The 22,922-nt window shown below is 38.4% G+C and overlaps 1 protein-coding gene across 1 annotated transcript in view; it reads right to left on the bottom strand.

The window, feature by feature from the left end:
* veph1 (ventricular zone expressed PH domain-containing 1) overlaps window positions 1-22,922 on the bottom strand; it is a 234,384-nt gene that overhangs the window by 73,608 nt on the left and 137,854 nt on the right. Inside the window, exon 11 of the mRNA XM_028794493.2 lies at window positions 8,732-8,849. Coding sequence (XP_028650326.2) covers window positions 8,732-8,849 — 118 coding nt within the window. The remainder of the gene's footprint in view (window positions 1-8,731; window positions 8,850-22,922) is intronic.

The following is a 22,922-nucleotide window of genomic DNA, read 5'->3' as shown; positions in this document are numbered from 1 at the left end:
TGTTACCACCTGATCAGACTCCAGACTTCTTGCAGTATTTTCATTTGAGGGGTACGTTAACTAAACATAATGAGACTATTATGTGCACTGCCACTAGACATTTAGCACTGATCTCTGTGCACTGGTAGCACAGCACCACATGGCTAATTTGCATGCATAAACCCATGTGACCAACTACCATCTCCAAACAAGGCTTAAAGGAGCCCTTTCCTCCTCCAGTGCCGCGATTTCAAGCAATGAAACAAGTCTCAAGCCGCTACTTCATTTATTTATTTTTTTTACTTATTGCTAGTTTGTGGCCATTTGTTTTATTTTGTTTGTAGTTATCATTCCGTTTGCATCTTTTGTTGTTTGAGGTATGGTGGCACAGTGGTTAGTATAATTGCCTCAAAGCTCACATCACATTTTTGGCCACAATAAGATGCTTCCTGAACCCTCAGAGACACTTAAAACACCATTGTCCCATTTTAAGTGCTCAAGACTAGTTCAGTTCCTCATCTCACACTGACTTTAATGCAGTTTGAGGAGTTTGAGAAGTTCACAAAACATTTCCAGAATTTTGCCGGACTCATGGTGAAGAGAACTGTACAGATTTTTTTATCACTAATCAGGACCCATGGCAGAAAGCTATAATATTCTCAGACCTGTTCATACTAATGTTTTCAGCCAAGAAAAAAAAAGCAAACTGTCAGGAGACTCTAAAATTATGAGGTACCATTTAGCAGAACAATCTGTCATGAACATGACCTGTAAAAGCCTCTTAGAGGTTTTTTTAATACAAGACTCTTGAGCAAAACCGATTTGCCACATGGCCATGAATTTCTTGTCCCAGTTAGTCAATTACAAACACGCAGTTGACAGAGATGAAATGAGAGATTTATTGTTAGTTCCCTTAGCTAGCATCAGCCATGCTATCTGATTACCAGTGGAGCAATTCTTTTATTTTTACAAGGAATACTTCTTAGAATTCATAGAAGTAAATACCTCTTCCAAGAACAGCAGAAAGCATAATATTTAATGGAAAGAAACAGTTATTTGCAAGTATGAATATTATTTTTACCGTAATGAAAATCTACATAATCAGTTGGCTGCTATTGATACTAAAAGACATACTGAATCCTTATTTTCCATTAGTTTATCACTTTAAAAACTACTAGTTTAAGTCTAAATCAGAGATTCCTAATTTTTTACTAAAGTGAATCAAATGATCCAGCTATACAATCCTCACGTACCATGGAGTATCATTTCGGTTCAAGCACAGGAATGGCAATTTTTATTAGAGGATGTAAGACATCATTCTATTTTCTGTGCTTTATGGTGCTGCCTGTACAAAACTCTCAGAATTTGTGCTTTGCCCAAAAACACAAAGGAAGCACCCAAATTCTCAGTAGGCCAGGATCACGGCATCTGTGCTTCTACGGCAATGGTAGCTCCCAAAAGAAGACACCATACTACAGACTGGTGAATTTTAGTATATTATTAGCATTTGATTTGTACTCCTACAATTTAGCGGCTGTTCAAAATAAAGCTCAAGCAATGGAAGAAATTTTAGCAGCAGCTTAGGGACATTTTAACACATAAAGCAGTCCATTTCTAAAATGCTTTTCTACTTTATGACCTCTCAAAACTGTCTCACAAAGTTCTTTAGAGCCAGATTAAGAACCAAAGGCTTAAATTATCTAGTTCTTTGTATATTACTTTTTAGCATTTTACTTAGCCCACTATATAGAAAGACATTGCTTGTTGTTTTACTGGCATGATGGCTTAGCAAGCAAGTACTGTATATTCTGCTCTTAGATGACACTAACAAATTTTTTTTCATCCATGGTTATATAAATCACATAAGAAAATTTCTTTTTGTCACATAATTTAAATATAACAATTCTTTTAAATATAAAAATAATGAAATTTCAGCATGTTTATAGTGAGTCATATAATACAATGGGGTACTGTGATTTAAAATTTACTTTGAATGGAATCAGTGCAGCTTTGTGGTCTGAATCCCAGCTGAGTCACTATCAGTGTGGAGGCTGTTCCTTCTTCCAGTGTTTGCATGTTTTTTTATGCAAGCAGTTTCATTTTTCTCCCACATTATCAACATGTCATTGGCTCAGTATGAGTGAGCATAGGTGTGCTGTTTCTGATAAAATGGCTCCCCATCCATGGCTCGTTCATGCCTCGCACCTTGTTCTGCTGGCATCTTGAATAACATAGGTTAATAAAGTGAGTGAGTGAGTGGATGTATTGAAACATGTTTTCATTGAATAAATCAAGAATTATTTGCTACAGCTTTATTTGTTTACTCATTTCTGATTCTTATTGGTCCAGAGCAAAGTAGCTTTTCCTATCCCACGAGTGACAATGTGTTTCATTTATTGTTGTTACATATCAGGGTCATCCATGTCACGTCCATCCATGTTAAAAGAATCAGTACCTTAAATGCTGAGCCTTCTTCATACAGTATATGATATAAATTACATATTTTGTGTCAGTCTGGTGTTATAGTAGGTTTTGTTATTTTTAATGTCACTGTTCTCTGTGCCCACTGTTATGGACTCATTCATACAGGCAGACCAAGTATGGTACACAGGGGCACCGCATCTTCATTTAGAATTGCCGAGCCAAGCAAAGGACTAGAGAGCCAAAAGACAACTGGAGAATTGAATAGTCAGCCTAAAGACAGACTAGTATATTTCAGTCCTCTGTCAGCACATTATCCTTGTTGGGAGAATGAGAACTGTATGTAGGCATTGTGCTATTCCTGTATTTTTGAAGGTGGGGTTTGAGTCCTTTCCTGTCCTTGTTTGGATCCAAGTGAAGGAGCCTGCACATGGAGCAACCCGAATATAAGGATGGACCTACGGCCAACACTTTGAAGCTGCCGGGCGGAAGATTATTTCTTCCGTCCAAGGCCAGACGGAAGATTATGTCTTCCGTCCGGTTAAAATCCTTTCAGCGTGGCAAACGAAAGATGGCAGACTGCGTTGATCAAGACGCCCACATGCTTGAGAGTCTGTCATAAGCTTCCCGTTTGTAATACCGCGTGAACCCGTCAATAAAGAGCTAAATTATCCTTTTACTTCTTGTGTAAATCTTGTAACCGTCATATTGCATGCTGGGGAGGGATAATACCTTTTTATTTATAATTATTTAAATTTAGGTTAATTAAAACACCGCAATTCAAAAGAACACATTTCCAGAGAGCTAATGCATCATAAGGAAACATCTGGCTACACATAATTTCACATTATGCTCTTTAGTATGTGGTGAAGATGAGTGGGATTACATCAGGGATTGGCTCTGAGCCCTTTCTTATTTGCAATGGTGATGGACAGATTGACAGTCAAGATTAGACAGGAGTCCCCGTGGACTATGATGTTTGCTGATGACATTGTGATCTGTAGCAATAGTAGGGAGGAGGTTGAGGAGACCCTGGAGAGGTGGAGATATGCTCTATAGAGGAGAGGAATGAAGGTCAGTAGGAACAAGACAGAATACATGTGTGTAAATGAGAGGGAGGTCAGTGGAATGGTGAGGATGCAAGGAGTACAGTTTTGGCGAAGGTGGATGAGTTTAAATACTTAGGATCAGCAGTACAGAGTAATGGGGATTGTGGAAGAGAGGTGAAAAAGAGAGTGCAGGCAGGGTGGAATGGGTGGAGAAGAGTGTCAGGAGTGATTTGTGACAGATGGGTATCAGTAAGAGTGAAAGGGAAGGTCTACAGGACGGTAGTGAGACCAGCTATGTTATATGGGTTGGAGACGGTGGCTCTGACCAGAAAGCAGGAGACAGAGCTGGAGGAGGCAGAGTTAAAGATGCTAAGATAAGCATTGGGTGTGACGAGGATGGATAGGATTAGAAATGAGTACATTAGAGGGTCAGCTCAAGTTGGACGGTTGGGAGACAAAGTCAGAGAGGCGAGATGGTGTTGGTTTGGACATGTGCAGAGGAGAGATGCTGAGCATATTGGGAGAAGGATGCTAAGGACAGAGCTGCCAGGGAAAAGGAAAAGAAGAAGGCCTAAGAGAAGGTTTGTGGACGTGGTGAGAGAGGACATGCAGGTGATGGGTGTAACAGAACAAGATACAGAGGACAGAAAGATATGGAAGAAGATGATCAGCTATGGCAACCCCTAATGGGAGCAGCCAAAAGAAGAAGAAAGAAGTATGTGGTAAAGATGAGCATTCAAAGTAACCAAGGTGATCTTTGTTCATGTATTTTAAATATATCGCCTAAACTGAAAAAATAATTAAAACAAATAGCCAAAAAAAGTAATACACAGTTTTGGACTTCTGTGACATGCATTCTTGTTCAAAAATAGATATAAATTATATTTTGTAATTGTTTATTTTAAGTAAATAAAATATGACAAATCAGTTATTGCAAAGGCTTAAGTGAATAGAAAAGGTTTCCTATATAGTGTAAATAAAAATTAATACAGCAATGAACTTAAAAAAAGCCAGAAAAAATAGCAATTTTACGTAATGATATTACAGCAGCTAAATCGCATATGGAAAATGTATCTTTGGCCTTGATAACAGGCTGGGAGCACGTTCTACTATATCAGCAGGGAAAAATCGTGAGATAAACAGCTGGATTTTTTGGACCTTCAAATTTTGATTTGACGGTTTTTTAAAAGGGCTGCATGAAATGAGATTGATAAGATATTTTGAGCAGAACTGCCTGTTTTCATTAAAGTATTCCCTCTGTTTGTACTGTGAATGGATCATGATTAGTATGTAAGTAAATAATGATGATTATGCATAATTTTTCAATGAGGGATTTAATTTTATTTTAGACACGAGAACAAAATCATGATACGACTCAAGGCCATTTTTATATTTTATGGAGTTTAAGGATACATTTCAAATCAGTAAGACATACCATGTTACATTATAATAAAAACAGATACCCCTCTCCTAGCCATCTAGACCACACACAAAGAAAATTATTTAATATGAAGTAATCAGTCAATGATACTCAGATGTTCAAAAATGTAACAGTGTACAGTGTAACAGTGGTTCAAATTATACAATTAATTGAAGACAACATAAATACATGCATGCTGGATTTGGATTTGGTCATTTCCAAAAAATTGGCACCCACTGAAGAAAGTGCCTGATTGACACCATTCACAATTAGGATCTTACCCAAATACAATTTGAATAATTTGAAACAAGAGAGGTGTGTTCAATGTGCGATTCTGAGTTGAGTTACATTTTATTTTGCATATTAAACAGAATATTCCTAGATAGTCATGATCACCTTCACTTACTCACACAATACTGGAGGACAGAATTTCTCTAAGTAATGTTGTGTTCATTTGCCCACATCAGACCTATGTAGACTCACTACTCTGTTATAGGGGGTAATGGAATTGATGTGGATTGTATTTTATAATGTTTAAATAAAAATTACTTTTACAAAAAAATAATGATACACTGAATGTTCTGACTAACATCAAAACTCACATAGCACCAGACAGCCATAAAGAGATCCAAAAACCTAGATGTCAAAAATAATTAATTGCTTAATTTCTGTAATGATTAATACATTCATCAGTACATTCATTTTTGACTTGCACCCTCCCCCACCATAACCTATTGTCTATGGAGGAGGAGTGAAAGCTTTAGATTTGTCAAAAATTTCGATCTCCGGTTTTTGAAGGATCTTGACATTTTTGGGTCACCTGATACCGAAAACGTCAATATGTTGATGATGGGTGTGTGTCTTGTCTGTGTGTGTGTGTCTGTGTGTCACAGTTTCTTGAGGACGGTCTAAAGTGAAAACGTTTGGATGGAAAAATACCAAACTCGTAACTTAAGCCTGTTATGAGATGATGGTGTGCTGATATGTTTTTGAGCAAAATCATGCAAGAGAAAGAGGCACTCTAGAGGAACCCTCAAATACTGTAATTCTGCAATTAATTATGAATTCTTCTCATCAACTGCTATTGTAATGACCTATTTTATGATCAGAAAGATCAGCTTCAGAGCAATAAATAATTACTGAAATGTTATAGAATAGTTTGGGTAACTTGATTCCTAGGGTGCAAAGTCTACTGATGCTGACATACAAATTTTTTTATGTAGCGTATCCCATTTAGGGTTGCAGAGAATTGATACCTATTTTGGCAGCATTGGGTGCAAGTCAGGAATCATCTCTGGATAAGGTGCAAATCCCTCACAAAAGACATGTACTTACACACTTAAGACCCACTACCTTGCTCAGGGCCAATTTAGGGTACACTCGATAACTTAATATGCATATCTTTGAGTTCTGGAAGATAAATTTAAACACCCAGATGAAAACCCATACAGAGACAGGCAACAAATGTGATTTCCACACAGTCAATAACTTGGCTGGAATTCAAACCTAGAATTCTGGAGCTGTGAAAAAGCAGTGAAATCACCACGCTGCTCATTTGTAAACAAAATCGTATTTAATACATTGTGATGTTAATAATAATCTGTTAAACTTGCACCTGTTTTAACCAAATTGGGATTTATTTGGTAAAAGATATATGAGTATATATTTATATATATATATATATATATATATATATATATATATATATATATATATATATATATATATATATATATATATATATATATATATATATATATTTGATGATTGTGAAATGAATATTATGCTTTTCTGCTTTAAAAGATTAATCCACTCTTTTATTTTAATGCCTATGATTTTATCAACATTTTATGAACATGGATTAAGAATTAAATGTGAATATGTGTTGAATGTGTAGAAGAGATTAAAACAATTATCAGACTTTTTGAACATAAAAATGTTAAAAATGACATGTCAAAGAAATCTAACAAGACAAGTGTTTCAGGAGTAGAAGGCAGAAAATCTTTATATATAATATACTACCGTGGGTGTCCGTTTGTCTGTCCAGGATTTTAAATCACCTGAAGCTCGCAAACTATTTGACCTATTGACCTGAAATTTGGTACACATATACTACGTGACGTCTACTATCCGCTTTTGGGGTGATGATTGACCTCCAAGGTTATTGCTCTTTTTATTTTTATTTTATTTTACTGTAGAATCAACTCTCGGTAGCGGACAGCAGGATGGCTGTGCGGCGCATGTGTACGGGCGCCATTCTCATCCCTACCACCTTCACTGTCACTTCCCTTACCTCTTCATATCTTAAATTATTCTTGAGACAGATTGAAGTGCCAGCTTAAATGAAAAATTAAGGAAAACGTACTAAGTAACTGCAACACGAACACTAACTTAATCAATTTTAACGCGAAAAGATGCCGACAAAAGAAGAGAAGAAGTGGGCTGCTAGAGTGGAGAAAAGAAGAGCTACTCAGGAAGAGGCAAGCGCATCAAACTCTGAGTAAACGAATGCTAAACGTACAGAGAAAGAGGATGAAAATTAGGAATGCTGATATGTCAAGTCAAGTGTATTCACTGCATGTTATCGTGCAGTGTGCCGTTGCTAGTTACTTAATAATTCATACTAGTATAATAAATAGCAATCACCAAAGGGAAGAAAGATGTTAATTCTATCCACATTGTATTCAAGGCATTGTAAATTGAACTAATTAAAAATAAAAGTTTATGATAATGTTTCAATTTATAAAATATGGTACATACCTATATGTTTATGAGGTTCCAACAAAATTGAGAAGAAACATAAACATTCTAAGTATCTGACAATAAACAAATTAAATTCAATACAAATCAGTCAAACAACATTAGTAGGATTCAGCTCAACAAATGCTTCTCATTATGCATCTTGCTTTTCTCCCACCTACCGGTTCAATGCATTCCAGCTTCATCATTTTTACACATAATATTAAATCAAAGACAATAATACAGGCTTAAGGAGAGCACTTTAATTGCCTCTGTGCATGTAAACATATGCCACTGACTATGCTCTTCAGGGGAGATGTTAAAAGCTTCAACATCTAATATAACTAAAAAATGTATAAATTGCATGTCAAAAAATTATTTTTGTAAATGTTTCCATATGTTTAATGACATACCGTAAGTAATCCTACCGGTTACTTTCCTAACTTACTTTTGTCCCATGTGGTGCCCCAGCCTTTGCCGTCAGGACACCCTTCTGTCACGGGGTGTACACTCTTACACAACGGTGTAATTTTTAGCAGCTAAGAAAATCGGAACTTCATGTTCTTGGATTGCAGCAGAAGGCTGGAGGCCCCAGGAGAATATGTGGGTTGAGAAAGGGACTTCTAAGCTGAAATCACAGCTTGGGGCACTTGAGATGCAAATCAACAACTCAAATTCTTACACAATATAAGCTTTTTTTATCAGAGAGAGAGAAAGACAGAGAGATGCCATATATACCTATGTTTATAAACGGAAAGTGTTTACATTTAATTGTTAAATTCAGTGGGTAAAAAGTGGTGTATTAATGCTGTTCCTGGTGTGAAATTTTCCTCAGTGCTCCTAAGTTTCTTCTGACCTGCTATTAGGCCAGGTTGACACTCTAAATTCACACAGTGTGGGAATTTGTGTAAGAGTACCTCAAGGCAGACTTGCATTCTCTCCTGGGCAGGTTGCTGTCTTGCATATGTTGTTACTGAGATAGGGCTTTCCTTCCTGTTATCTTTATAAAGGAAGATTTTCAACATGAGTGTGCTCATGCTCAAATAATCTGCTAATACACTCCTTGGGAGACAAGCTAAGAGCATACACTCTGGAAGGAAATAATGTCATTAATTTTATTTACCATTTGCTTTTTCAGGATTGTTGCACATGAAACACAGCCATTCTCCCGTTTCCTCACTGTATCCAAAAAGGTCAAAGAAGCGTACTTCTTCCAAGTGTTTAAGCACACAGTCCAGATCCTGCAAAACAATAAAATAAAATCAGAGTGTTGTAAAGGCTTTTGAGTAGGAGTCCTACAACCCTGGTCTTTATATTCCTGTGAATTCTAGAGCTTAATAGCAGAACTGTAGGGAAAATTTCAAGCTCTGGTGATGAGGTGTTACAGATCTGTTCTGAGGATTCCATACTTTGACCATTTCACCACCAATGAGATCCACTGCATTATCCAGCAACAATCAGGCAACTATGAAGACCTCCTCACAATAGTATAGAGGAGTAAGCTAAAGTGGTATGGTCATGTCTCCTCAAGACAGTCTGTCAAGGAATGGTCCAATATCTCCAAGTGGAATTAGATTACGTTTGCTAAAATCCAAATGTTGGCATGTAACTGGTAAGTGTGGTGACAATGGCTAAATGTTCAACTGCATAGTACCCCAACAACCACACCTGGCCAAGAGGCCAGACCTGTAGATACTTGAAAAGTGCGCAGTTTTATGTCACAAGAGTACAAGCTCACACACAGCCTGCACCCATATACTGCATGTTAAACTTTGTATAAACACACACACTCTCTGTTTCTTTTACATACATATTTCTCTATTATAAAAGAAAATCTTGAGATGAGACCATTGTCAAGAGATTTTTTTCAAGTTCTGTCCTCCTCTCAACCATTTCAGATTAACGGCCCATGCCCACGATCCTATCACCTCTCAATCGTGTGAATGCTTTTGTCAGACACGGTTTCTGTGCTCTCAGCTCTTATAAATTTTTATGTTTTCCTCACTTTAATTTCCCAATAAGAGAAGACTTATGTCCAAATATAATTGAAGAATTTCATCTTGAAGGGTTATCAATAGAAGAAATGAGTACAATCCTAGCACCAAGAAACGATAAAGTCAAACGAATTAACGTGAAAATTGTTGATCAGTTACACGCCAAATTGGTTAAATGCGTATCAATAGACTATGCTGAAACAGTTGGTGGTGATGTTGCAGAAGATGAAAACATCTACTTACAACATCCCAAAGAATATCTACAACTATTAACACCGTCTGGTCTTCCACTGGCTGAATTACTGTTGAAAGAAGGATGTATTGTAAAGGTATTGTGTAATTTAAGTCTGAGTGATGGGCTATTCAATAGGACAATATTAGTTGTATTCAAAATTGATCAAACAATTCTGACATGTAAAATTTTAACAGGTGACAAGAAAGGTAATGTAGTACATCTTTCGTGGATAACATTAGATGCCAAAGGAGATCTTGATGTGCCATTCGTATTAAAACGTTTACAGTTTCCCGTTAGAATAGCTTTTGGTATGACAATTAACAAATCCATCCATCCATCCATTTTCCAACCCGCTGAATCCGAACACAGGGTCACGGGGGTCTGCTGGAGCCAATCCCAGCCAACACAGGGCACAAGGCAGGAAACAATCCTGGGCAGGGTGCCAACCACCGCAGCAATTAACAAATCACAGGGACAAACATTCGAAAAAGTTGGTTTATTTATTAGAGAGAAAGAAACAATATTCACTCATGGGCAGTTATACGTTGCATTGTCACGATATAACTCCAAACACGGAATCAAAATTCAAAGCAATATCGACGAAAAGTTAATTCCAAATATTGTTTTTACTGAAATTTTACAGTAAAAGTGTACGTTTAAAAAGTATTTGTGCGTTAATTTCAAAGCCAAACAGAACAAAAATGTATAACGGAACAAATACCTCTAATGCAACATGAAACATAATATTCTTTCAATTTATTACATTTTACTATTTTTAATATGGTTAATTACTCACTGTAATGTAGTGAAAAGTAATGTAATATAGTTAGTTCTATTATGCATATGTAACAATTCCCATGAAAATAAAAATCTGTTTAAATTGTACATCCACTTCCCCATACGCGAGCGGAGCATTTTCAAAATTCAATGTATTGTGTTTTTAGAGATGGCCTTCTGCATTCCATTGTAAAGAGTAGTTAAGTGAGTTTTTGTGTCCTTTTTTTGTAGGCTTTAATGAGTTTAACCATTCTTCTCTGACCTGTGTCTTTAACAAGGCCAAGAGAAATGCTACTGAGTAATGTTTTTTTTTTTAAATATATTACACCATTCTCTGTACTCTGTGCACAGTTACTGTGAGTGCTGTACAGAATGGAGGCAGAACCTGCGTTTTTCTCAGCTGATTCTGGGGTTCGTCGGGTGTGTTCTTGCTCCTACTCTGTTCAGTGCTTGCATGGACTGGGTGTTGGGCAAGGTCATGGGGTCCAGCGGGTGTGGAGCATCTGTTGGCAAAGAAAGATTCACTGATCTTGACTTTGCTGACGATGCTGTGTTCTTCGCGGAGTCAATGGAGGCTCTGATCGGGGCTCTCAAGAGACTGAGTGAGGAGTCTGAGTGTCTGGGCTTGCGAGTGTCCTGGATAAAAACCAAGATCCAGGCTTTAATGACCTCTTAGGCACAGCCATCAGCAGTGTATCTGTCTGTGGACAGAGTATTGTCCTTGTCGAGAGGTTTACTTACCTCGGCAGTGACGTTCATGCTTCTGGTGACTTCCTATGATGTCGCTGGAAACGGGTGTGTGGTGCTCCCGATATCTATGCAAAAGGAAGAAGATCCAACTCTTTAGAGTCCTGGTGCTTCCTGTTTTGCTATATGGTTGTGAGACATGGATACTATACAGTGACCTGAAACGAAGACTGGGCTTCTTTGGTACTGTGTCTCTTTGGAGAATCCTTAAATACCGATGGTTTAAACTTTGTGTCAAATGAGCAGTTGCTCATGGAGTCCCGAAACGAGGCACATTACCTGCATTGTGTGGGAGTGTCAGTTACAGCACTACGGCCATTTGGCCGCGATTCCCTGAGGGTGATCAGGCTCGGAGGATCCTCATTGTTGAGGACCCGAGTGGTTGGACCAGATCAAGGGGACTCCCACGTAACTCCTGGCTACAACAGATAGAGGGTCATTTCCAGAGGGTGGGACTGGACTGTGTGTCTGCCTGGGGGGTTGCCAACCAAGACCCCAAGCTGTTTCATCGTGTGGTGGGTGCGGCAACACGTTATACCAGTGCATGCTCCCCAACCTGACCTGACCTGGCAATTCTCTATACCCAGTAACAGTATACTATATGAAAAACTGAGTATAGTGATGTGTCAGGTGATTGTCTGTCACCCACAATGATACAACAATGAAATTTGCTTTGATCACACATATTTCCATTTTATGATTGGTTAAATAACAGCAAGATCATTGATGGGCCACAAGGGATAGGAAGCTGAAAGACAGCAAGATACAAAACTGGAAATGTTTGTTCTTCAGGAGAAATGCTAATGATATCAGTCAGCAGCTGCTGGAGAACTTTTTAGCTCTAAGGTTTGTTGGCTGGGTTAGAGTACTTTGTGCATCAGAAATGTATTGAGTATTCTGGAAGTGATTACTATGTACAGACTAGGCTAACTGCAACCTTATGAGTGACACAAGGAACCTTTTGATAGAAGATTAATTTTGAAACTAGAAACTAGTGACATAAGAAGTAAACCACAAAACTGGATTCCAGGTTGGTTAAATGAGATTCTTTTTGAGTAAAGATTAATTTTGAAACTAGAAACTAGTAATATAAGAAGTAAGCTACAAAACTGGGTTTCTGGTTGGTTAAATAGTAGGAGAATGCTCCACGTAGGACTAAGTGATCAGTGAAGTCACTCAGGGGTCTGAACTTGATACTAAACTTTGCACATGATACTGAAATTGGAGGGACAGCAGATACACTGGAGGCAAAAAAAATTCTAAAAGACATGGACAATCTTCAGAACAAAGAGAACACTTGGAAAATTAAGTTTAATGTAGAAAAGTACAAAGTGTTAAAAGACATTAAATTAGACATATATAATTAGACAATGTGGTGGACAGCTGGGTCCCATGCCCGGCAGGGACGCACCTGCTGCTTATGTTCCGGGGGAGCAGCCATGGACAGCTCAGTACCTCCCCCGAGTTGCTTGGTGGCAGCCTCCCTGGCCAACGGTGATTCCCCAACCTTCCGCAGGGCTCCATGGGAGATGGAGTCCTCCACAGCCTGGTTGGGGCCCGGGGTGGCCGCTAGGGGGGGCTGTCTAGTTTCAACAGCCTAGCTGGACGACTCTTCGGCCCCACCCGGAAGTGCAATTAGGACCAGGTGGTCAAGTACCTGGAACGCTTCCGGGTGGGCTATAAAAAGGGCCAGCCACCACCACTCGAAGAGCCAGGGGTCGGGAGGAGGAGGAGGACTACGCTTGCGGCGGAGTGGTGGTAAAAGAAAGGATTGTTGTGTTGTGTTGGGATAGTGCTTTATGGACTGTGTATTGCCTGTGGGTCACGGGGAAGACGTGCGCCCATGGGTGAAGAAAAATAAAACGTGTTAGTTTAAATGTGCCTCTGTGTCCATCTGTGTCGGGTTGGGCGCAATATAGCGCCTTTGTTACAACATATATAAATAAAATCCGCCCTGCTCACACTCAACCACAGCCACTAGATGCCGCATGCATGCATTTTTACATTTCATCTGCGCTTGCATGCACCTCACTTCTCACTATGAGAGACCAGTGTGCAGCAAACGCCGCCAAGCAACAATGACATTGTGCTAATGACACAGATGTAGAGACATAACATTGAAATGAAGAAAACTCCGTGGCTCAACAATGAAAGTGAAACAGCTCAGCAACGGAGGGCAAGGCTTGAAGTTTTCACTAAAAAACATTGTCTATCTGGAGGTACTTTCTTGAGACAATGATTAATAGGACTCATATGCCAGTGATACAGCAAAGATATGGTATCACCAGTGTGTTCTTATGAAAGCCAGTGAGGCAGCAAGCACAGGTGGGTCCGCGTCCTCTGCACTGGGTAATTCTTAAGAGTTAGCTGACACCTCTCCAAGTTCACGAATAGAGTAAAACTGCTAGGGAGTCTTCAGGTTGTTTTTTGTTCGGAAGACCACACACAGCTAATTTTAATTATAAGTACAAGATGAGAGGTACTGTCTTGTAGGAAGCAAACTCTGAAAAGGATTTAGGGGGTTTATGTTGACACAAATTCTTATCATCTAAGCAATGTGCAGAAGCAATTAAAAAGACAAAATGTTATGTTATGTTATATTGTTAAAACTATTGAATACAAAACAAAGGACCATATGCTCATAGTATATAATGCATTAATGAGGGTCTGGAGTATTGTGTCCAACCCTAGTTATCACAATGCAAAAAAAATATAGAGCAGAACTTGAGGTTATACAGAGGAGAGTAGCCAAGTGTATCCCAGGTCTAAAGAGAATGTCTTACCCTGGCAGGTGCAGAGACTTAAACCTCTTTAGCTTTGAGCAGAGAAGCCTACATGGAGACCTGAATGTGGACTTCAAAATTCTCAAACACATTGATAAAGTACAACTAAAAGAATTAATTTAACTAAATCACATACTTAAGTGCAAAATAAGGGGAAGTGTATTTAACATGTAACCAGGAGGCACTTCTTTATGCAAAAACCCTGTGGGAATCTTGAAACCATGCAGTTGAAGCACACACCTTGACGACCTATAAGAAGTATCTAGAAGAAAGATTCAAGTAGCTTAGCTATTAGTCAAACAAACAAGCTTGATGAATGAACTGAACTGTCTCCTCAAATTTGTTAAGCTTCTTACATAATGTTCATAGGTAGGAAGCCTAATGAGTTCCCCCAAACAGTTGAGTGGCAATAGAGGACCCCACTGTATGACACAAGGGTCCTTTTTGGAAGGCATGTGGAACTTTATGAATTTTTCCTGACCTTGAAAATGGCCCCAAATGAATTGTAGACTTGTGTACGCAGTAGTCTCAAACAAATTATTTGGGTGTAATTCGAATCATAAGGCTAAATTCAAGTTCAGGTTTAATCCTTATCATATCCATTGGCAGCATAAGACTATAACAGATAAACAGAAGGAAAAAAAAACAAAACAAAAACCGCAATAGCTTAACTTAGCAGAAAAGCAGAGTGAAAAAAGAAGGTGAGAACAGAAAAGGGACTCAGTCCTGTTTATTTAGATTCAAATAGAGCTTGCTTTCCGTTTGTTGATTTTTTTAATTTGAGTTATCTCATTTCTATGCCCATTTTGCATATTTTGTGATTCAGCTTACTATTTTTAATTTGTGGAACATATATGCACAAATAACACCTAAGTAGGTCAAAAATATAAGAAAGGTAAACAGTAAGTTATAGGTATAGATAACGGTATAAAAATAAGGAATTTATTAAAGGAAATGATAGACAAAAGAGAGAGAGAATGCAAATTACAAATAAGAGAGTAAAACAATACACAACACAACTTATACCCCTTACAATTTTGACGGGTGGCTGTTCCATTTACCCACAGAACCAAATAACAAATCCCACACTCTGGCATTTTACTTTCTTCCTGCCATTTAGCCCTTGCCAAAAGCAAACCTCCTGACTTCAAGCTCCAAGCTACACTAGCCAGAAGCAGCCTTTAATCCTGGGCCATGAGCCACTACAGTACATTGTAAGCCTCTTCAGCCATTTGTACAGTGCTGGATAATTTGCAAAAGGTCTGGAGTGGCACTCTCAGAATTCTATCTGGGAGTGCCAGAAGCTTCTTTTCTCTAATATCATAGATATAGTAGTGCCAGAAGAAGAATAAAATGGTTTCCCAAACACCCCTGGTCAGTAAGTGCCAGGAGAACAAAATACTGAGATGGGACTCCATTCTGGCTCTAGCATCTTTGGAAACTGCTAACAGATCTACATCGATTCTCCCTGATGCTGTTTATTTAAATTTAAGGATTTTACAAACCTGTATTGGTCCTTAAGCACTCCTGGCTGGCTATACACTGAGGCGTTATATATTAGGTACACCTTTCTGCCAATGTAAGTGACTCTCAGTCACTAACAATATCAGCATGTGCAGGAACTTCTACTTAAAAACTGTTTCATGAGATACCAGTAGACTGTTTGTGCTTGTGTGTGTGTAGAATTCAAAGGAAGAATGGGAGAAAATAAAAATGTAGGTGTAATGCAGCATGATATTCAGTGCAAGACATACTGTACAGTATATCACTGTACCATGAACACTACACTGGACACAGCGTGAATGAGCCACCTCCAAAAAGGATATACAACAATATGCAGATGTAAAAAAGAACATCTGATCTGAAAGATTATTATGGCATTTATTAATTAATTTAAAAAAGAAGGGTAATGAAATAGAATTAACACAAAATATCACAATAAAGAACAAGAGAACTAAGCTCTGCCAAACATGTCTACTTCACATTTCTATCCACATCTATATGATAGGATAGCTGTCCCGTTAGCTTGCAAAATTGTGCCAAGCAAGCTACTTCTTATACAGTGTGTTCTTTCTCTTTCCACTACTTCAGGTCTTTCTACCTCACTTTCAGATGAAGTCTTATGCCACGGCATCACTCATTTCAAAGTTCAGTTAGGAGGTGATATGCCTTATCACTAAGCCCCCTATAGTCTAAGCACTCCTGATCACCCACAAAATGACTTGACAATTTGTGCATAAAAAGTTTTGCAATATAGGAAATTTCTGCAATAGTAGCCCAGATATCTTCCGAAAAATTCTTAATAACACAAAGAGGACAGTCTCTTATTACTGTCATCCAAAAGTGAAATAATTATCATTTCCACTTGTTCTGTTGTCAACAGCACAACACTGCCTTCCTTTAACATATTTTGTGGTGGCAATATAGTAAATATTTCCAAAACTTTGCAATAGCTTGCCTGATTTTCACTTTGGACAAGCATCAGACAACATTATGCAATTAAGCTTACCAAAATGATTAAATGAGCAAATGAAACCATCTGGTTTTAATACCAAGCATAAAAGACTAGACAAATCACAATTTCTCAATTATTCCAAGTTTCTACATAATCCTACATAGCTTCTTAACTTCTGAAAACTAACAGGGAGTGTAGTGTGCCATGTTTCTTTGTTCGTTAATAATATAATCTCTTTAAACTGGTCAATACACATTACTATTTAATGCACAATGAATGCTAAATTCATCCATTTAATAAAAACACTGATTTTGCGATCACAATAGCCAGAACCACAAAAGCACTGAATAAATGAAGGAATCACTCCTGGATGGGAAGCCATCATTCATTCATTCATTCATTCATTCATTCACTCACTCACTCACTCACTCACTCACTCACTCACTCACCTACTGTAATCACCCTTAGAGTGGGCATATAAACAAAAGAAATGTTTATTTTGATAAAGAAATCAACTTAGATAAGGTTGTAAAATGATAGATTCAGCAACCAGTGAGGAGGCAGAAATTGGGCCTAACATGATGCCTGGAAGACTTGGTCAAGTTGCTCAGCATCTGTTTTCAAAGTATAGGTTTTGTGATGATAGGCTCAACAGCCTAATAGGAGACTGATTTGGCAGAACTGTACAAACACATAGATGGGAGCTGTGATGCGTACCTGACAGACACAATCTTATTGTAACATGCAGGTTTTTCACCTGATACAGCACAACTGGCGTATGGTTCCCTAAAACTCAACTTCGTGATTCATTTTAACTGGCAGCCATCTATTATGATCATGTTTTGGAATTCATGAAACACCACAATGGTTGGTTAGCAGTACATTTCCACACAACCAACCACTTTATAGTCGCACCTTGCTCCTTCCCATAAGTACAACAATGTTTGTTAATCAAGTTTTGCTTTACAATAAATTATATCACTTCCACCTACTTAAGTCATGTTTTCTGCTGTTTACATTTGGGCATGTAGAATTTATGTCTTTTACTGTATTTTGTGCACAATGACTTAGATTGGGGAAACCAGTAGGGGGCACTGCAGCCTAACAAACCTCAGACACCACTACACAGACACAAGTCCTGGGTTCAAATAAATGATTATTATCAACAATATCTTCACAATGGCTTTCCAATACATACAATTCCTCTCTTTCCTCTCCTCTACACCTCCAGGGAAGCTTTGTATACCTTCCTCCCAACTCTGAGTTGCCCAGATGTGGCAGAATGGTTCCTTTTATCTTGGACCTGGGAGTACTTCCGGTGCCAGGGCATAGCCTAATAGAAGCACTTCCGGGTCAATCGGAAATCAAAAAAACCCTGGGATCCCAACAGGGCTGCTCTATGGCACTACAACCCCCAACATGCCCTGTGGTTGTCCATTGGTGTACCTGCCTCCCGTGTTGCTGCCACCTAGCAGTTCAGGGGAGCATGTAGCTTGACTAATCCCCGTCTTTCCATCATGTCAGCCTCCCAGGCAGATAACGTTCCTCCATCTAAACCTGCCGGGATGCCAGTGTATCCATTCTTTGGATGGCATCCAATGCCCAGATCCTTGTGTCGGCCGGGAGCCTGCTTCCTCTTCCAATGTCTATTTGCCAACTGGGCCTCCCGGCCAGGCACAGTAATGGAGTCCATTCTGGCAGGGATGCAGATTCCCTGCATGCCATACATCAGAATGGATTAAAATCCAGCAACTGATTTATTTCCTGTTTTGAATACCCCCAATAACAGACCCTGCTACCATTCACTATCTGGAGGATAGAAGAAAACAACTAAGGAAAATAAGGAAGTCTTTGCTTTATTAAAGCCAGTCACATTTAAAAATCCTTTCCAGATACGTACTGCTAACATTGATGGCCTTAAAAGGGCATCACTAAGAATTTTAACACACACAAGGTAAGCTATTAACCTTTGCATTCTAAAAAATATTGAAAACAAAAAGCAACCATATAATAAAATGTAATATAGTCCTAAGAAATCACAAAATCTGCAGGCTTTTGCTCTCACTAAGACCTTTGTATTTTGACAATTAAATTATCAACTGGAATATTTCAGCTTGGATTTTAACTTAGCCCCATCACTAAAACACTCTCACCTCCACCATCTCTTGTACATTCTCACTTCCTACACGGTTAGAAATTCTAGGTTTAAGTGGTAAAAAAAAAAACAACAGAATCAGGGAGATGAGTATCATTTGGGGAATTACTTACAGGCAGATTTCAAAGCATGAGATGAACAGCAGGAGGATTCAGAGACAGACAGATAAATGTGTGCAAAATGAAATGGTCCAAAACACATACCAAATAAAGTAAGTTAAAAGTCAATTTTCAAAACAGCATTAACCACAAAGAAAAAGGAAAACTGTTTTCAAAAAAGACACACTGAAAATAGCTTAAAAGTACAAGAAGTAGCACAACAAAATGAATAATTAGATTGCTCAGATATGAAGGAAAACTTGTTCAATGGCCTAATACTAACTCAGTGCAATATGCCTTCTTAAACATATTACACTGATAGGAATTAGATAACTGCTGAATGTTGTGGCCATGAGAGCTTCACTTTTCTGATATATTGGTCAATATTTTCAGCTGTTTGCCAAGAGCAGACAGGGAATGTCATGGTTATTAGGTAAAAGGCATAAGAAAACCAAGAAGTATTTCAGGAAACTGAGGATGTGACGGCAAGGATGTGGCCTTATTAGATAAAATGGCAAATTAAAATTTATCTCTCAGTACAACAGCTTGTTATCCATCCATCCATCCATCCATCCATTTTCCAACTCGCTGAATCTGAACACAGGGTCACGGGGGTCTGCTGGAGCCAATCCGAGCCAACACAGGGCACAAGGCAGGAACCAATCCCAGGCAGGTTGCCAACCCACCGCAGAGCTTGTTATCCATAATAGGATATTCACAGTATATAACTAAACATTCTTATTCAGTTGTTAGTTTATTTGTTTATTGCCTTGGGTGAGCTCTGTGTTCTCCTTAATTTCAAATATGATATTGTAATACTAAGGTGTTGTACCGTGTTAGCCATTATGGATGTAGTGAGAAGTTAAGCAAAATGACACCTTTTGTTGGCTAAATAGAAAGATTACAATATGCAAGCTTTTGAGGCAACTCAGGCCCCTTCTTTAGGCAAGATTTAAATGTGATATTGTTAATGCTGAAAATCAATATTATAATTTAACAACTAAGAATTTATTAAAAATGAAAAAAATGATCATGTTATAACATAGAAGGAAATATTCCAATATTGCACAGCACGACATCCATCTGTTTACTCATTTGATATCCAGAAACAAAGCATGGAAAGAATTCTCCATTATGGCACAGCACAACATTCCTTCTAAAACTAAAAATGCTTCATTGTTAAAGCTTGTTCAACATTTACCACTAATGTTGCAAGACAATGCAATTTTAGTATGTCATTCTGTAGCTGTATTTTTTTTTAATTTTCCAGTTGTGAGTCATCTCCAAAGCATAGCACATTACAAACTGATGTGCAATTGATGAAAATCTCTATTTCAATCTTTTGCAAAGATCTGTAACCTACCATCTGGCAACAGTTTGTCTTCTGGCGTTGCTTCCAACTCTCTTACTTGGTTGCGCAACTTTACACAATACTTCTGTGTACTTTCCAGTAATTTCAAAAGAGCTCTTTCGTGAAAGTGAAGAAGATTTCTTTCTCCAATCAAGACAGCGTAGGGCTATTTAACTTGCATTGTGGTAGCGTATGACAAATTTAATTACAAGGGTCAATCATTTATCCACAGCTGCATTTTTTTAATATCTCCACATAGCAATTTTCAATTTTAAACTCGATATTGACTCTCCCATTTAAATCAGCTGAAGCAGACCAATCACGTGCAACAATTTTAGTGGAAGAGACAAATAAGCTGATGGCTGTTGGCTTCATATGTTAACAATTATGCTCAAGCTTTCTCAAAACCAGTTATCTTTTTTTTTGGACTATTTTCAAAACTTTTCATTTTATTCTGTACTTAAGTAACATTTGAAACCTGAATTAAAAAAGAACAAAATCTAAATGACAATGTTGATAAGCATGTAAACAGAAAATAAACACTGAATAACAAATTCCTTTAATTTATAAAGAAAAAAAATCTATATAATCGCAGGCAGAGTGGTGTAGTGGTTAAGGCTTTGGACTACAAACTTTTAGGATGTGGGTTCAAATACCATGAGCAAGTAATGTGACCTGCCTCTACTCCAAATGGAAAACCAAAAGAAATGTAACCAATTGTATCATAAATGACATAAGTCACCTTGGGTAAAGGTGTCAGCCAAGTAAGTAAATGCTAAAATGTTTTAGAAAAATATTTAAATATAGTGATTTCAAAATATATCACTTTTGAAAGATCCAGTTCATTCTAAAGTATTAATTTGTATGCTAGCAGAGGAGTGACTTGTCATTTTATTATTTTTAATCAAATTCCCAGAATACTTATGTAACCCCCTTGCAACACCCTTCCGTTATCGGTATGCAAGGTCCTGAGCTCTTTTATAATGGTGTCGCCACCTCTATGGTGGGAAGGTACACAATCACCCACCTTCAACCTTATAATCAATAATCAAATCAGTTACTCAAATATATAAACAAAACTCTCTTTACTAAATTGAAAGTGAAACAGTTTTTTTTTTTTAAATTGATAATTTACAATATACACACTATACATAAAACACAAACAGTAACTTATTTATAACCCGATAACTATATTGGTCCCGACACTATTGGTGAGCTCACCCGGACATATTTCCACAGTCAATGAATATTACTCAATCCGTTGGGGGCCCCAAACGTAGCTCGGGTGCGTAGTGGCCAAACAAACAAAACAGAAACTGGCCCCTTCACTTGAGAATTTACTCAAGCCACTTTAACACAAATAAACAAAAAAACACACCGACCTTGTTTTGTATATTCTTCCTTCTCCTTCTTTCTCAACCACTCTCTTTACTCACTGATCACCATTTCTGCACTTGTGTCCTGCCTGCCCTCTTTCTCTTTATCCAACAACTCTTCTTTTTGTTTTATCCGCTTGCTACATTTAGTCCTTCTTTCTTTCTCTCTGTCTTGCATCGGCGTTTTGCTTCAACTGCGGTTCTCTTTTCTCTTTCAGTCCGTCTTTCTTCGACGGGCTGCCTCAACTACAACTTCCTCTTTCGTTCTGTCCGTCTTGCTTCGGCGTGCTGCCTCAACAGCGACTCTCTTTCTAGTTCTTTCTCCGTCTTGTTTTGGCGTGTTGCCTAAAACTCTCTTTCTTCTGGTCTCTGCGTTTTGCCTGAAACTTTCTTTCTTCTGGCCTCGGCGTTTTGCCTGAAGCTCTCTCTTTCTTCTCGCTTCGGCGTTTTGCCTGAAGCTTTCTTTCTTCTGGCCTCGGCGTTTTGCCTGAAGCTCTCTCTTTCTTCTCGCTTAGGCGTTTTGCCTGAAGCTCTCTTTTCTTTTTCTTTCTCTCTCACCACTCCCGTCTTCTCCTCTTCGTACCGCGACTCTTCTGAACTATCTTACATCTCTTGTTTAACTATCTTACAATGGCGTCTCCCCCCCAACCAATCCGAGGACACCTACATATATACTCAACTTCAATAAACTTTATTTACACAAAACTCGCAGTTATATATATATTCCTTTTGAAACCTGACCCAGGTTACACCCTCCCCCATCTAAAGTCTAGATGTCCTCATCAGACTCCTTTCCCCAATTCCACTAAGGGGGTAAGGCACAAACCTAGCACAACAAGTAGCACATGAATTTACATAGTGAGATGAACCTTTGTATTTCTCAACCTCCTGAACCTCTGGTTCACCTCCACTCTGTAAAACTATTCCCTGGTGTATCACAGTCAAAGGCACATCAGTTGGCTCCCCCATACGGTCGTAAGTTAGACGGATAATGGGCAGTCACAGTTCCTGCCCCTTCCCGTGAATCACTCATACTAGGAACAGCTCCCCTCTCTAAATTGTCGTACAGTTAACACTTTTAGCTCCCTCTGCAGGTCCAACACTTGTTTCTGTAATGCCTGCAGTTCAGCATCTTTCTCAAACTTCATGTTTTTTGTCTTTTTTTGCCTCAGTAGGGACACTTGCAGCATGGGACTGTGCCAATCTAGGAGTCTTCGCTAACTGTACTTTCAAATCGGAAATTTCCACTTTTAATCTGTTAAAGTCAAATAACCCAGGATTAACCTCTTCCTGCACACGAGCTGAGCGAACTCTGGGTTGTTTTGTGCTCCAACTGGACTGTT

This window comes from Erpetoichthys calabaricus, chromosome 2 (genome assembly GCF_900747795.2).
Source record: "Erpetoichthys calabaricus chromosome 2, fErpCal1.3, whole genome shotgun sequence".
Taxonomy (NCBI): Eukaryota; Metazoa; Chordata; class Cladistia; order Polypteriformes; family Polypteridae; genus Erpetoichthys; species Erpetoichthys calabaricus.
The sequence above is the reverse complement of the archived record's forward strand: the minus strand, read 5'-3'. Positions and strand labels throughout refer to the sequence as shown.